Genomic DNA, 14,265 nt, shown 5'->3' on the forward strand with positions numbered 1-14,265 from the left:
TTTCTTTATATATGCAAGATATCAGTCTGTTGCCAGATACATGGTTACCAAATATTTTTTCCCATTGAGTTAGCTGCCTCTTCACCTTTTTTGACAAATTCCTTTGAGGTACAGAAGCTTTTAAGTTTGAGGAGTTCCCATGTATCTATTTTTTCTTTTGTTGCTTGCGCTTTGGGTATAAGGTTTCGGAAGTGACCTTCCTAATACAAGGTCTTGAAGATGTTTCCCTACATTATCTTCTAGGAGTTTTATGGTACTGTCTCTTATATTGAGATCTTGAATCCATTTTGAGTTAATTTTAGTGTTGGTGTGAGGTAGGGGTCCTCTTTCATTCTTCTGGATATGGATATCCAGCTCTCCCAGCCCCGTTTGTTGAATAGACTGTTCTGTCCCAGTTCAGTGGTTTTGGGGTCCTTATCAAAGATCAGTCGACCACAGATCTGGGGGTATATCTCCAAATTCTCAGTTCGATTCCATTGATCAATATGTCTATCTTTGTGCCAGTACCAGGCTGTTTTGACTACTGTGGCTTTATAATAAGCTTCAGCATCAGGGAGTGTAAGTCCTCACGTTTCATTTTTCTTTTCAGAATGTTTTTAGCAATACGAGGCATCTTCCCCTTCCAAATAAAGTTGGTAACTAGCTTTTCCAAGTCTGTACAGTAGGTTGTTGGAATTTTGATAGGAATTGCATTGAATCTGTAGGTGAGTTTGGGTAGAGCTGACATGTTAATGACATTTAGCCTTCCTATCCATGAACAAGGACGATTTTTCCATCTGTTTAGGTTCCCTTCTGTTTCTTTTAGTAAAGCTATGTAGTTTTCTATGTTTAGGTCTTTTACATCCTTGGTTAAGTTTCTTCCTAAGTACTTGATTTTTTTAGTTGCTATCGAGAATGGTATCTTTTTTTGAGTGTCTCTTCAGTTAGGTCATTTCTAGTGTGTAGGAACATTGCTGACTTATGTGCATTAAACTTGTATCCTGCTACTTTGCTAGATTTGCTTATTAGCTGAAGTAGCTGTATCGTTGATTTCTCAGGGTTTTCCAAATATGAGGTCATATCCTCTGCAAATAATGACGGTTTTACTTCTTCCTTTCCAATTTGGATGCCTTTTATTTCTTTGTCTTGCTGGATTGCTCTGCCTAGCACTTCTAGCACAATGTTGAATACCAGTGGTGACAGCGGGCATCCTTGTCTCGTTCCTGATCTTAGAGGGAAGGCTTTCAGTCTCTCACCATTGAGTACTATGCTGGCTGTGGGTTTTTCATATATGCCTTTTTATCATATTGAAGAAGTTTCCTTCAATTCCTGCCTTTTGAAATGTTTTTATCAAAAAAGGATGCTGGATTTTGTTGAATGCTTTTTCAGCATCTAATGAGATGATTATTTGATTTTTCCCTTTTGATTTGTTAATGTATTATATTACATTGATTTTCTTATGTTAAACCATCTTTGCATGCCTGGAATGAACCCCACTTGGTCATGGTGTATGATTTTTTAAAATGTCTTTGGATTCGATTTGCAGGTATTTTGTTGAGAATTTTTACATCTCTATTCATGAGGGAGATTGGCCTGTAAGTTTTCCTTTTTTGTAGCATCTTTGCCTGGTTTTGGTATTAGATTGATGTTAGCTTCATAAAGTGAGTTAGGTAGTGTTCCATTTTCTTCAGTGTTTCAAGAGTTTAAGTAAGATTGGTGTCAGTTCTTTTTGGAAAGTTTGCTGGAATCCACCTGTGAAGCCATCTGGCCCTGGGCATTTATTTGTGGAAAGCTTTTTGATGACTGATTGGATGTCTTTGCTTGTGATTGGTTTGTTGAGGTCTTCTATTTCTTCTCTGGTCAGTCTTCTTCTCTGGGCAGTCTAGGTTGTTCATGGGTTTCCAGCAAGCTGTCCGTTTCCTCTGCATTATCTAGGTTTTTGGCACACAGTTCTTCACAGTATCCTCTTATAATTTTTAAAATTTCTTTGGGATCCACAGTAATGTCACCTCTCTCATTTATTATTTTGTTTATTTGGGTCTTTTTCTCTTTTTTGTCAGTCTAGCTAGGGGCTTGTCAATCTTGTTGATCTTCTCAAAGGACTAACTTTTGGTGTTATTGATTCTATTTTTTTTTCTTTTCTTTTTTTTTGTTCTCTATGTCATTTATTTCTGCCTTAAATCTTGTTATTTCTTGTCTTCTACTTGGTTTAGGATTAGTTTGCTGATCCTTTTCTAGCTTCTTTAGTTGTTTCATTCATTCTTTCACTTTAGCTCTTTCTTTCTTTTTAATGTATGCATTTACAGGTAGAAATTTCCCCCTCAATACTGCCTTTGCTGCATCCCATAAGTTTTGATGTGCTGTGTTCTTATTTTCATTCATGTTTACATATTTACAATTTCTCTTGCTATTTTTTTCTTTAACCCACTGATTGTTTAGGAGTGTGTTGCTTAACCTACAGATATTTGTGAGTTTTCTAAGTCTCTGATGGTTATTGACTTCTAATTGTATTCCATTGTGATCAGAGAATGTACTTTGAATAATTTCAATATTTTTAAATTTATTGACGTTTGTTTTATGGCCAGCATATGATCTATTCTGGAGAAAGTTCTGTGAGCACTAGAAAAGAATGTGTATCCTGGTTATTTGGGATTTAATGTTCTGTATATGTCTGTTAATTCAGATTCATTTATGAGACTCTTTAGGTTTTCGATTTCCTTATTGTTCCTCTGTCTGGTTGATCTTTCTGTAGGAGAGAGTGATCTATTGAAGTCTTCCACAATTATTGTGGAAACATTTATTGCTTCCTTCACTTTTGCCAATATTTGTCTCATGTATTTTAGGGCACCTTGATTGGGTGCATAGACATTTATGATATTTCTTCTTGTTGAATTGTCCCTTTTGTTAGTATATGGTGACCTTCTTTGTCTTTTATAACATCCTTGTGTTTAAAGCCTATTTTATCTGAGATAAATATTGCTGCTCCTGCTTTCTTTTGGCTGTAGCTTGCATGGAATATTTTTTTCCATCTTTTCACTTTCAATTTCTTTGTGTCTCTGTGTCTAAGATGAGTCTCTTGTAAGCAACATATTGATGGTTCATATTTTTTAATCCATTCTGCCAATCCTTATCTTTTAATTGGGGAGTTAATCCATTCACATGCCATATTATTACTGTGAAGGCATTTCTTGAATCAGCTGTCCCATCCTTTGGTTTTTGTTTGTCAGATATATTTTTCCCCTCTCTCTTTATTTCCTTTAAAGTACCCTTACTAAATCTCTAGTTCTGAACCCTTCTCCATACCTTTCTCTCCTTTCTTTGTTTCTCTGCTGGTTGGGCTCCCTTTGTTGTCTCTTGTAGGGTAGGTCTCTTGTTAGCAAATTCTCTCAGCATTTGTTTGTGAAGGCTTTAAGCTCTTGCCCAAATTTGAAGGATAGCTTTGCTGGATAAAGAATTCTTGGGTGGCAATTTTTCTCTTTCAGAATTTTAAATATGTCATACCACTGCCTTCTTGCTTCCATAGTGGCTGCTGAGTAGTCACTACTTAGTTTTATGTTGTTTCCCTTCTATGTGGTGAATTGCTTCTTTCTTTCTGCTTTCAGAACTTGCTCCTTCTCTTCAGCATTTTACAATGTGATCAGAATATGTCTTGGAGTGGGTTTATTTGGATTGATTCTGTTTGTAGTTCATTGGGCACCTATGATTTGTGTATTTATGTTGTTTAGAAGGGCTGGGATTTTTCCCCAACAATGTCTTTGAATACTCTTCCTAGATCTTTACCCTTTTCTTCCCCTTCTGGAATATCGATGTTTCTTATATTTGTGTTCTTTATGTTGTCCATCATACCCCTGAGATACATTTCAAATTTTTTGATTTTTTTCCTCCATTCTTTCTTTCGTACTTTCACTTTCAAGCCTGCACTCTTCCAGTTTGCTTATTCTTTCCTCAGTTTCTTCTAATCTGGTATTGTGTGTATCCAGAATCTTTTTAAGTTGATCAACAGTTTCTTTTATTTCCGTAAGATAGTCTATTTTTTTATGTAGTCTTGCAAATTCTTCTTTACGCTCTTGTAGGGTCTTCTTCTTGTCCTTTATATCCTGTGCCATAATCTTGTTGTTAGTGCTTCTTTGATTAATTGCTCCAAGTACTGTGTCTCTTGTGATTTTTTGATTTGGGTTTTTGTGTTTGGGTTATTCATATCTTCTGGTTTCTTCATATGCTTTAAAATTTTCTGTTGTTTTTGGCCTCTTGGCATTTTCTTATCTTGACAGGAATTCTTTTAGGATATGCAGGCTTATTTGAACAATTATCTGTAATTTTTCAGAGCTACAGCTTGGTGGAGTGCACTTTTCCTAACTTACCAACCCATGGGGCCCCCAAGCCACCTCTTACCCTCAAGCCAGTTCTCCCCAGCTTTGTCTGTGTGGCGAGTGGGGGCCCAAATCTTGTGGGGGTCCAATCAGTGCACCAAATTTCCATATGCAGTGGTGCAGCCAGCCCTGAAAGTTGGGAGTGTGCCCTGTGCAGTTAGGGAGGGAAGGTGGCTTTAAGACTCAGATCTCCCAGCCATTCCTGGAGACTTAAAGCTTTTGCACAAGTCCAACCCTTCGGCTCAGATTCCCCATAGTCTCTCTCTGCCACAGGCCCACAAATCCTTGGGATTGGTGTAGGGTCCTTGGGACTTCTGTGTGGAACCCCACCTCCACACTGTGCACTCTGCGAGCCTCCGCAGAGGAAGACTGCTCAAAGTCACAGATGAGCAAAATCCCCAAGGGAAGCTCACAGTCATGCAGCACCATGCATGGGCGTTCCCAGCCTGCTGAGAAGATGGCTGTATGGGGTGTGGTATTTTCCCACTTCTGCAGACTTCTGCCTTCCTCACTCTGGGACAGTTAGCTGTGGGTGTGCGAAAGGCTATTGTCCACGCCAAATACTGAGGCAGGTGCCTGGGACATGGTAGGCATTCACCACCGTGCTCGACTGTACGGCTCTCGCTGCCGGATCTGCAGCTGCTTTTGGGGTTTTTAAACTAATCCATCTCCAAATGCCGACCCCAAGTTTCTCCCCACCATGGCTTGGCTGTCATTTCCCCAGCAGTCTCACTCACTCGTTTCCAAACGCAGGCTCTCGGTTTCACCAAGTGCACAGTCACTGTGGATGTAGTGGATCTTCTCCAGCTGGTACAACCCTGGAACTGGTATTCTGGAGCACTTTCTGTCTTTTTTTCTAGTGTTTTTCATGGAGAAGTATTTTGCTCTGTCTCTCCTAATCCGCAGTCTTGAATCCTCCATCACTTGTAGTAGTTTTTGACTTAAAGTGTCTTTAATCTGATATTAGTATAGCCATCTCAGCTCTCTTTTGGTTACTGTTTGCAAGGAATATTATTTTATATCCTTTCACTTTCAATCTATTTGTGTCTTTGAAAATAAGGTGAGTCTCTTGTAAACATTGTATGTTTGGATCATCTTTTTTTTTATCCATTCTAATGTCTGACTTTTGATTGAGTAGTTCAATCCATTTGCATCTAAAGAAATTACTGATAATACAATACTTACTTCTGCCATTCTCATATTTGGTTTTTCTAAATCTGTTACTTTTTTTTTGTCCTTAATTTCTCTATTTATTACCTAATTTTATGTTTGGTTGATCTTTTGTTAGTGAACCATTTAGAATCCCTTCTCATTTCCTTTTATATATATAAATGTATAAAATATATATTATATAATTATATATTATATGTAAAATGTATAAACATATACATATAATATATAATAAAATATTTCCTTTGTGATTACTGTGGAGCTTAAATTTAACATCCTAAATTAATGACAATCTCATTTAAAAAAAAAATTCTATTTCTTTATTTTACAGCAGATTTTTTTAAAAACCTGGATAGCATAACCTCCGAGAAAGTGGTTCAGAGCCATGGCTGACCACTTAATCATCTATGCTATCTTTTTTTTTTTTTTAATACAGTTTTATTGAGGTATGTTCACATACCCTACAGTCATCCATAATGTATAATCAGTTATTCACAGTACCATCATATAGTTGTGCATTCATCAACAGAATCAATTTTTGAACATCTTCCTTATTCCAAAAGAATTAAAAAAATGGTAAAAAAGAACACCTAAAACATTCCATTCCCCCCCATCCTACCCTATATTTCATTTAGCTTTTGTCCCAAGTTTTCTACTCATCTGTCCATACACTGGCTATAGGGAGTGTGAGCCAACAGGTTTTCACATTCACACAGTCATACCGTCTAAGCTACATAGTTATGCAATCTCCTTCAAGAATCAAGGCTACTGGGTTGTAGTTTGATAGTTTCAGGTATTTCTTTCTAGCTATTCCAATACATTAAAAACTTAAGAGGGCCAACTTGGCAGGTGAAATCACTGCCCTCTTCCCTATGTGGGATCAGACACCCAGGGGAGTGAATCTCCCTGGCAACGTGGAATATGACTCCTGGGGAGGAATGTAGACCCGGCATCGTGGGATGGAGAACATCTTCTTGACCAAAAGGGGGATGTGAAAAGAAATGAAATAAGCTACAGTGGTGAGAGAGTCCAAAAGGAGCCGAGAGGTCACTCTGGTGGGCACTCTTACGTACAATATAGACGACCCTTTTTAGGTTCTAGTGAATTGGAGTAGCTAGCAGTAAATACCTGAAACTATCAAACTACAGCCCAGAACTCATGAATCTTGAAGACAATTGTATAAAAATGTAGCTTATGAGGGGTGACAATGGGATTGGGAAAGCCATATGGACCACACTCCCCTTTGTCTAGTTTATGGATGGATGAGTAGAAAAATGGGGGAAGGAAACAAACAAACAAACAAACAAACAAACAAAGGCACCCAGTGTTCTTTTTTACTTTAATTGCTCTTTTTCACTTTAATTGCTCTTTTTCACTTTAATTGCTCTTTTTCACTTTAATTATTATTCTTGTTATTTTTTTGTGTGTGGTAATGAAGGTGTCGGATTGATTTTGGTGATGAATGCATAGCTATGTAATGGTACTGTGAACAATCGAACGTATGCTTTGTTTTGTATGACTGCATGGTATATGAATATACCTCAATAAAATGGATTAAAAAAAACAACAGAAAAAAAAACTAAAGAAGGATATCTATATAGTGCGTAAGAATGCCCTCCAGAATGATCTCTCGACTGCATTTGAAATCTCTCAGCCTCTGAAACTTTATTTTGTTTCATTTAGCTTCCCACTTTTGGTCAAGAAGTTTTCTCAGTCTCCAGTGCCAGGTCCAGGCTCATCCCCTGGAGTCACATCCCATGTTGCCAGGGAGATTTACACCCCTGGGAGTCAGGTCCCACATAGTGGGGAGGGCAGTGAGTTCACCTGCCATGTGGGGTTAGAGAAAGAGAGGCCACATCTGAGAGGTTTTCTGGGGGAGACTCTCAGGCACAATTATAAGTAGGCTTAGACTCTCCTTTGCAGTCACAACCTTCATAAGGGCAAGCCCCAAGACTGAGGGCTCATCCTATTAAATTATTAGTCCTCAAAGTTTGTGAGAATATCAGTAATAACCCAGGTGGGGAATTCCAGCATTTCTGCATTTTCCCCCAGTTCCTCAGGGGGGGCCTGCAAATATATTTTTATTCTCTGCTGAAATTACTTTGGGATGTATTGGGATTTCACACTAAGCTGTACAAACCTATCATGTCTCACTTTCTATTCAAAGTTCCATGTAATTATGGTGTTTGAATAAACTGGCCGTGTTAAGTTAAATTATTAAGTGCACTGCAGAAAATATAGATCCTGCACCAAATAAACATCTCTTCCCTTGGTCTTACACAGAGAATCACATTTTTTTTATATATCAACTTAAAATCAATAGCATATAAACCATGTTCCTATGCCCCTCTGTTCTCCCTTTTATGTGTTCTTGTAGCTATTCACATCTTTATACAGTGTGCCCAATACCACAGTTTTATAATTACTTTTTATGTGTTTTTATGTTACGTCATGTAAGATGTACATGTAAGATATAAAAAGTAGAGTTACAGTCCAAAAATAGAATAGTGCTGACATTTATATTTAACCATGTAGTTACCCTTACTGTAGCTCTTCATTTCTTTACATGGCTTTGAGCTGTTGCCCAGTATCTTTCCCTTTCATCATGAAGAGCTCCCTTTAATATTTCTTATAGGGCATGTCTAGTGGTGATGAGCTTCCTCAGCTTTTGTTTATCTGCGAATATCTTAAACTAGCCCTCATTTTTGAAAGACTGTTTTACTGGGTATAGAATTCTTGGCTGACAATTTTTTCAGCACTTTAAATATATCATCCTACTGTCTTAATTTCCGTTTTTTAACTTCTTTAACTAGAAAAAGGATAAGACACAGTGGACAGAAAAACTATAGTAAATTTTAGAGACAAATTCTAGAACCACTGACAAATAAGATTATATTTTGTACTCTTCTGGCCTCTTTTTGGTTACTTTCTAAAATTTAGCCTATTTCGAATATGTATTTATTAGCAAAATTTATTCTCTTATTTTATTCACTGGCATTGTTTAGATTTTCTGTCTTCCCATGCTATATTTTTAATCAAACTTCTTAAGACTGTGTTTTTTGAGAGTGAATTAGTAATAGTATTGTCAAAAGCAATTGTCTTCGTAGCCATCAATAAAATAGATTGTTGTTGTTGGATAAACTTAAATCAACTGACTAGATTCATCATTTTAAAATAATTGTAGGTGAACAATTATTAACAAGTACTGAAAGTGAAGATGAGATTTTCCAAAGAAGATGTAAAAAAATAAGTGTTTTAAAATCCCCTGAGGTGAGTCACTTGGTAATAATTGTAATGTGATCATTCATGTAAAAGGCTGTTTTTTTTTTTTTTTCTTGAAGACTGTTGCTGTCTTTTATTGATCTATATGTATACTTTATGTAGGATCAGAAAAGTAGTGAAGTTGATTCTCCACTTCATGCTGTCAAAAAGCGCAGGATTCCTCCAAACAGAGTAAGTAACAAATAGTATAGTAATCCAAAATCCTTAGGAATATATATTATAAGGAAGATATGTATGTAAATAAGCATATTTATTTGATCTTAAGACCTGCATAGTTAGGAAAAATAGAGTGTTACGGTTTGCTAAAGCTGCTGAAATGTAGTATAACAGAAATGGACTGACTTTTAACAGTGGTGGTTTATTACAAATTTACAGTTCTAAGGCCATGCAAATGTCCAAATTAAAGCATCAGGAGTAAGATATCTCAAAGAAATGCTGCTGTCATCTGGGGTTATGCTGTCAGATAACAAGGCACATGGCTGGCTTCTGCTGGTCCTTTGCTCCCAGATTTTGTTGCTTTCAGCTTCTGATTCCAATGACTTTTTCTCTGAGCATCTGTGGAGACTCTCTTAGCAGCTCTGGGGCTTTTCTCCCTCTGTGAGCTGTCTCTCCAGGTGTTTCTCTCTAAGCTCTGTCTCTTGGTGTTTTTCGCTCTGTGAACTCTGTCTGGGTGTTTCTCTCTTTGAGCTCTCTACCTTTTATCCTCTCATAATGGACTCCAGTAAAGGATCAAGACCCACCTTGAATTGGTTGGGTCACATGTCAGTTGATACTACCCAATCAAAAGGTCCCACCCACAATAGAGCTGCACCCACAAGAATGGATCAAAAGAATACAGCCTTTTCTGGGGGTACATAACAACCTCAAACCAGCACAGAGAGTAAATTATAATCTGTTTTGTGTTTCTAATTTCTTTTGTTTTCAAAGATATTTTCACAAAAAAACTTTTCTAAGTTCAATAAATACAAATATTTCAAAAAATTTTATACCCTCTTCAGAAATTATCTGTATCAGTATATTTCAGCCTTTCAGCGAACATTCATTAATTACTTACCATAAATCTACTATGCCAGATGCTGGCGATACTATAAAGAGTATGCCTTGGTGCTCTTAAGTCACCTACTATCTAATAGGTAAGACAGATAAGTAAACAGATAATTTCAGTATACATTTTTAATTACATGTTAAGAAAAGATAAGCCCTTAACCTAGACCTTGGGTTCTGGCAGCCTTCTTGAAGATAATATGTTAGTTAAATTTTAAAGTGTTTGTGGTGCTTAGACAAAAAAACAAAACAAACAAAAAAAAAAAAACAAAAAAAAAAGAAGGCATTTCAACAGAGTGAACAGCTTACAGAACACACAAATATGGGAACCAGTTTGTCTATATTATTGGGATGTAAAGACCCAGAGTGGCAGGAAATAAAGCTGGAGAAAATTTCTGGATCAGTTTTGGAGAGCCTTATTCTTTCATTGGATGACTGGATGTGTTTGGAAAAAGGAAAGGAAGAAGTTTCCAGGATAATTTTGTTTTTTGGCTCTGGCTCTTTGGCAAGTATATTACTAATTTAGAGAAGAAAAGAAAGGGATGATAAGTTCAGCTTAAATTTGAGTTTGAGGTTTGGGTATGAGTATTTTTGTGGGATAGTACAGTTATAGTGTCTGGCAGTCATTTGACTGAATCTGAAGTTTCAGGGGCTGGGTCTTAAGACTGATCTTCATTTGTTTGTCATCAGCTCATAGCTGATAGTTACATTTTCAGACTAGGAAATCTTATATGCTTGTATACAACCTAGGATAATTTGTGCAAAACTAATTAAAAATGTACTCAGTCTATATTTACCTTGCATACTCATATACAGCTTCACTAGAAAAATTGCTTTAGCTTGCTACCTAGCTAGAATGTCTGATGGTCTTATCTGAAGTGAATTAAAGTATTGATAATGTTACAGAACTATCTATTTTAAGAGAAAAATTATTCCTGTTAATTGAAATTATTTTGTTAAGTTTTTGATTATTTTGATTTGTTTAATATGATTCTGATAGATACAGTGGCAGGTCTCAAGGTCACAATTTTCTAGTTATGTTTGGTTTCTTGGCTTGAAAAGACTATGTTTTGGGCTATTACTGATGACAAATTTAGAGACTTAATTATTTTTTGAAGTCTTTGAGGAGCTTCTAAAGGCAACACTGTTAAACCAAAAATACAATATCTATATATAGCTATTTGAGGTATATGAATATGTTTATATGTTTGAGGTAATACTAAATTAAATGAATAGTTATACTAATATTACCTGTATTGCCTAATTTAGTATTTTAGTATTTAGTATTACTAATTTATTGGTTTGTAATTTCTTAAGGATTATGTATTTGAAATAGGGCTCTGAGTTTATAAGAGCAATTTTATTTTTCTCAGAAGAAAATGTTGGGAAATACACTAAGATGCAACAATCCAATTATTTTTTCTTATGCAAGAATTTTGTTGAATTATTATAGTTAGAATTATCATCTAGTGATGAGAGTGAGAATTTTCACAAACATCCACAATTAGAAGACTTCAGGGGTCATAATAGGAATCCCAAAAGAGGCGTCAAAGTCCAAAAGAGACACAGCCACCTAAAGGTAAACTTTTTCCAGTTTCTTAATGATATATGTATTTTGTTAATTATATTATATAATACATAATCCATTATATGTACGGAAATAGTTTTCTCTACTTCTGAGCATTATGCATTTGCTTTATGGAAAAAAACCCCAAATAGTTAAAGTACTTTGATGCTAATTTTGTTTTTTCACTAGTTTTAAAATCTCAAGATGTGCTATTTTTTCTTTCTTCTTTGTGTTTTAAAACCTAATCTTGTAATGTTGCATTGTACTGAATGACTGAATGAAGAAATGTATTTGCATTGAGACTTTATAGGTCAAATTGAAGAAAATAGAAATCTTAGGTTTCAAATGTTTTATTTTTACAGTTATTAATATTGTTTTTCTAGTCCTTGTCCAATATTCAAAGCCTTGGAAAAGAATTCTTACTACCTTTTCTTCTTGTCAGTGCTTTTGTGATATAATATTTTTCCTGGCAAAAATTAATTAGTGTGAAGACTTAACAGACTCCATACTTGTTAAGAAACATGCAGCAAGCTGACATGAGGACTTATACTTTGTTTTATTTATAACAGAATTACCAGGAGAAGTTTTAAATAGACATGCTACTTTATAATTTACTCTTGCAGTTTTCTATTTTTATTACTTTTGTTCTCAAAAGCATTGAGAAGAAATCCATTTACCAGAACTGTTTCCAATTTTTTAAATTAAAATAAATTATTTTTTCAAGGGTATCATGTTTTCTAATTTGTCTCAGCACGTAGCTAGGCAGTTTTTAGATGATGAAGCAGAACTTTCCCAAGAGGATGTGGAATGTGTTTCATCAGATGAAAATGATGAGTCAGAAAATGAACAAGATGCCTCACTATTTGGCTTCTTTAATGATGAGAGTCAACTTTCACAGGCTGTAAATGGTAAATATTATTATGATACTTCTATTATTTTTAAAATTTTCAATGCTTTTTATATGGTTATATTTAAGTATTTTATTCAGTTTTCCAAGAAACTAGACTTTGAAGGGCATTAAATTTGGTATGTGTGAAAACTTTTATTTGGTCATTTTCATTCAAATGCTGTAATACTTGCTTTATAGACTCTGTTGTTTATAGGCTTCTGCAAATTTGAATATTTCACTCCAGCACAGCCTGGCTGGCTCTGTGTCGAATGTTCATTCAAAAAGTATTTTGTGCTTATTATGTACCTGGTACTATATAATATGTTAGAGAGACATCTGTATCAGTGAAAAAAATGGATGAAAATCCCTGCCCTTTTAAAGCTTACATTCCAGTTGAAGGAGACAGATGATACAAATAACTAAATTATTTTGTGTATTATAAGGAGAAAATTTCACAGAAAAAAAAAGAAAATTGAACAAGAACAGGAGGATTTGGAGTAGCCAGGGTTGAAGGTCTAACAGTGAACAGGTTGCAATTTAAAATAATGTGATTGGGGTAGTCCTCATTGACAAGGTGACATTTGATCAAAGACTAGGAGTAAGGGGGTTAATGATATCGATTATTAAAACCAACTGAAACACAAAGCTAAATTTGTCAAGTCATTTAGACAGTGTCAAGTCGTTTAGACAATGCTTGAGCAGATCTTACATACCATACATTAAGAGCAGATGATTCAGATTAACTATAACAGATGTGAGAAAATATTCTGGCGGCTCTTTGTTTGGATCTTTCACAGATCTTGCTATTTATTCTGCTTTTGCAATCCTGATACGATTTAAAACAGCAAAGGTTCTCAAGGTCTGTAATCTTTGATTTGAAAGAAAAAAGGTTTTAAAGAGTAGATTCTCAGTACTGTGCTCTTGATACTTATGAGTTGCCAAATAAGGTTTCCTAGTATATTGCCCTCAATATTCATTAACAGAAGTGGCCTTTTCAGGTTACAGTATAATCTGGTGGAAAACAATACCTACTGCAAAGGTCCTGAGGCAGGAGAGTACGTGGCATGTTCAAGGAATGGGAATATTCCAGTGTGACCGGCAGTGAATGAGGGAGAAGGGAAGTAGTAAGAAATGAGATCAGAGAGGTAATGGGTATGCAGAACATGTGATATATTTTAGCAAAATCATTCTAGCTTCTGTGTTGAGAATCTATAGGAGAACAAAGATGGAAGAAGAGATACCAATTAGTAGGATAGTGCAGTAATCCATAGAATGATAGTAGTTTCTACCAAGATGGTAGCAGTGATATAGTGAGAGAGACTGGATTGTGGATACATTTAGGAATGAAAAGTCAACAGGATTTTCTGAGGGATTAGAATGAAAAAAAAAAAAAAAAACAAAAAAGAGGAGTCGGTGGGTTTGAGTAACAGAATGGAAGGATTAGAGAGAAAAAAAGTCATTGGGCTTGAGAAATAGGAAGATGCAGTTGCTGTTAATCTGATACTGGGAAAGCTGCAGGTCTAGCAGTTTGGATAGAAGAGGTAGATATGAAATTCCATTTTATACACAGTATGTTTGAAACATATAGGCTTAGAAAGCTTCTAAAATAATTGCCTTGGAATTCACATTGATTTGTTTAAATAAAATCATTTCTTCAGTAACCTTTGCTATATTATAACTTTAAAAATTCATAATCATTTTTAAAAACCTGTGTGCATCCTGATTTTTTCTTGACTGAAAATTATGAAACCTAAACCTACTCATTATTTGGCTGCTGCTTTTAATATTTCAGCATGTGTTTTTTGCTTGGATTTCTTGTATTATATTAAATGCTTTCTATAAACTTGTACAGTTCTATGTGTTTCATATGCTTAATACACATTTTATTTTTAATGAAAAGGCATCATCCTAATCCCTATTTTTTTCCCCATTTTAATCCCTGTTTTTAGATGAGAAAATTGAAG

General features: G+C 35.4%; 1 protein-coding gene across 1 annotated transcript in view; it reads left to right on the forward strand.

Annotated features, from left to right (window-relative positions):
* Window positions 1-14,265, forward strand: part of FANCM (FA complementation group M) — an 87,792-nt gene that overhangs the window by 61,304 nt on the left and 12,223 nt on the right. The window contains exons 15-18 of the mRNA XM_037834929.1: window positions 8,704-8,789; window positions 8,904-8,972; window positions 11,299-11,424; window positions 12,164-12,320. Coding sequence (XP_037690857.1) covers window positions 8,704-8,789; window positions 8,904-8,972; window positions 11,299-11,424; window positions 12,164-12,320 — 438 coding nt within the window. The remainder of the gene's footprint in view (window positions 1-8,703; window positions 8,790-8,903; window positions 8,973-11,298; window positions 11,425-12,163; window positions 12,321-14,265) is intronic.

The sequence above is a fragment of the Choloepus didactylus genome, chromosome 4 (genome assembly GCF_015220235.1).
Source record: "Choloepus didactylus isolate mChoDid1 chromosome 4, mChoDid1.pri, whole genome shotgun sequence".
Classification (NCBI taxonomy): domain Eukaryota; kingdom Metazoa; phylum Chordata; class Mammalia; order Pilosa; family Megalonychidae; genus Choloepus; species Choloepus didactylus.